Source organism: Dermacentor albipictus, chromosome 5 (assembly GCF_038994185.2).
Source record: "Dermacentor albipictus isolate Rhodes 1998 colony chromosome 5, USDA_Dalb.pri_finalv2, whole genome shotgun sequence".
NCBI classification, from domain to species: Eukaryota; Metazoa; Arthropoda; class Arachnida; order Ixodida; family Ixodidae; genus Dermacentor; species Dermacentor albipictus.
In genome coordinates this window covers 172,793,192-172,795,101 of record NC_091825.1, presented here as the reverse complement: position 1 = coordinate 172,795,101, position 1,910 = coordinate 172,793,192, and the positions used below count along the sequence as shown (strand labels likewise).

The following is a 1,910-nucleotide window of genomic DNA, read 5'->3' as shown; positions in this document are numbered from 1 at the left end:
ACATGCACATTTTCAACAAGCCAAAAAAAGCGCACAACGTACGGCAACCACTCAAAATGACCCAAAAAGCGCTGAAAACGCGGGCGTATAGGCCTCCCATGCGCTCAGCTTGACGTGTAAACGACGGCGAGTGCCACCTCGCGGATGCATCATGAGGCTGCACTGTGGCTCCCGTAGGAGCCGCTCCGCGGTAATCACACTTCCCCGATTCCAGCCACTGCAGTTCAGCACTCGCCTAGGTGAGCGTGTCGTTACCCACGCTCGTTACATGGTGTCAGAGGTGGGATAGCCGTTCCCGCGCAAGCGACCGTTGCATAGCAAGCTCGAATTTCAAGCCTGCGCATGGAAGCCCTACCGCCTCCTGCTCCGCTGGTGCTCGCTGAGAACGCGGCAGCCAATTGGAAGAAGTTTAGGCAACGCATCGAGCTATATTTCGTAGCCACGGGAAAGGAACGTACCAGCGCGGAGAAGGCTACCATTTTTTTACATGTGGCCGGCCAGGAGGCCATTGATGTCTTCAACACTTTTCGACTTACGTCTGCCCAAGCGGAGGACTACGATGGGCTGGTGCGCAAGTTCGAAGAGTACTGCGCACCACAACAGAATGAAACATTTGAGCGATACGTCTTCCGCATGCGACTCCAGAATGAAGGTGAGCCATTTGAACAGTTCTTGCGGGACGTGCAGCTCAAGGCGCAGTCGTGTAACTTTGGCGATCTCAAAAACTCCATGGTGCGTGACCAGTTATTCTGTGGAACTCGGGACAAAAAGTTGCGCAACAGGCTGATGCGCGAGAAGGACTTGGCACTCGAGAAGGCCATTGATTTCTGCAAAGCGGCGGAGGCTGCCACGAGCCAGGCGCTAGTATGGGAGCAGGCAGAGACGGCACAGGTGATCGGCGCAGTGGAAGGAAAGTTAGAAGGGCCGGCTCGGAGCAAGACTTTGCGGCGGTGCAACTTCTGCGGCAGCTGTCACCCGCCGCGAAAATGTCCGGCATGGGGAAAGAGGTGCGTGGTGTGCCGAAAACTGAACCACTTCGCGGCGTGCTGCAGAGCGAAGAGAAGCGTTCAAGAAGTTGAGTGCCCTGAAAAAAAGTCGGAAGATGATTTTGAAATATTAGACGTGGATATAGCCGGCGTCGTCAGCTCGAACGATTGGATCGTCCCGGTTAAAGTTGACACAGATACAGTGCACATGAAGGTCGACACGGGAGCCCAGGCGAATTTGTTGCCGTTATCTTTATACCGGAGACTCAAGCGAAAGCCACCGTTCCGCCCCAGCCAGACTGTTCTTTCAGGCTATGGAGGCAATGCTATACAGCATGTTGGTACAACGGTGCTGCCTCTTCAAGTGGGCGATAAAGGCGAACAGCTGGTTTTCTATGTGGTGAAGAAGGGCAAACAGGCATTACTCGGCCTTGAGGCATGTGAGAAATTCGGCTTTATAGCACGAGTCCGGTCAGTGTCACAAGAGGAAGGAATGGACAAGCAGCGGATTATTGAAGAGTTTCCCGCTCTATTCCGTGGCCTAGGATGTACTATCGGCGTCAAATGAAAGTTGAACAGCGGAGCGCGTGGACCAAGCATAAGTGAAGATATAGTGCGCGCCGTCCAGTCATCACCATTGACAGGCGCGCACATACGGTTTGGCCGCACTGCGCGATCCCCCTCTAGTGAGATAATGTCGCTTCTGTTCTGGTTCTTATAATTGAAAGGTAGAAAATGAAAAATAAAAATGAAGCTAGAATATTGCAGTTTGCGGCGAGTCTTATTGCACAGATCGCCGAAACAACAAGTGCTGTCGGCGCGAAGAGCGGTGCGCGTTGTGCAGTTTGCACCGTCATCGCAAGGTAGATTCGACCGCGCGGTTTGCAGCTTGCGCGCCACATTCGTTCTTTCGATCGGCAAATT

At 53.4% G+C, this 1,910-nt stretch overlaps 1 protein-coding gene across 1 annotated transcript; it reads left to right on the top strand.

The window, feature by feature from the left end:
- The first annotated feature begins 342 nt into the window (after positions 1–342).
- Positions 343–1,554, top strand: LOC139060361 (uncharacterized). The gene has a single exon (XM_070539480.1). The coding sequence runs from the start codon at positions 343–345 to the stop codon at positions 1,552–1,554; it is 1,212 nt and encodes a 403-aa protein (XP_070395581.1).
- Positions 1,555–1,910: the final 356 nt, after the last annotated feature.

Excerpts from the sequence above, each read along its gene's own strand:
- LOC139060361 (XM_070539480.1), top strand. The coding sequence starts at position 343 with ATGGAAGCCCTACCGCCTCCTGCTCCGCTGGTGCTCGCTGAGAACGCG.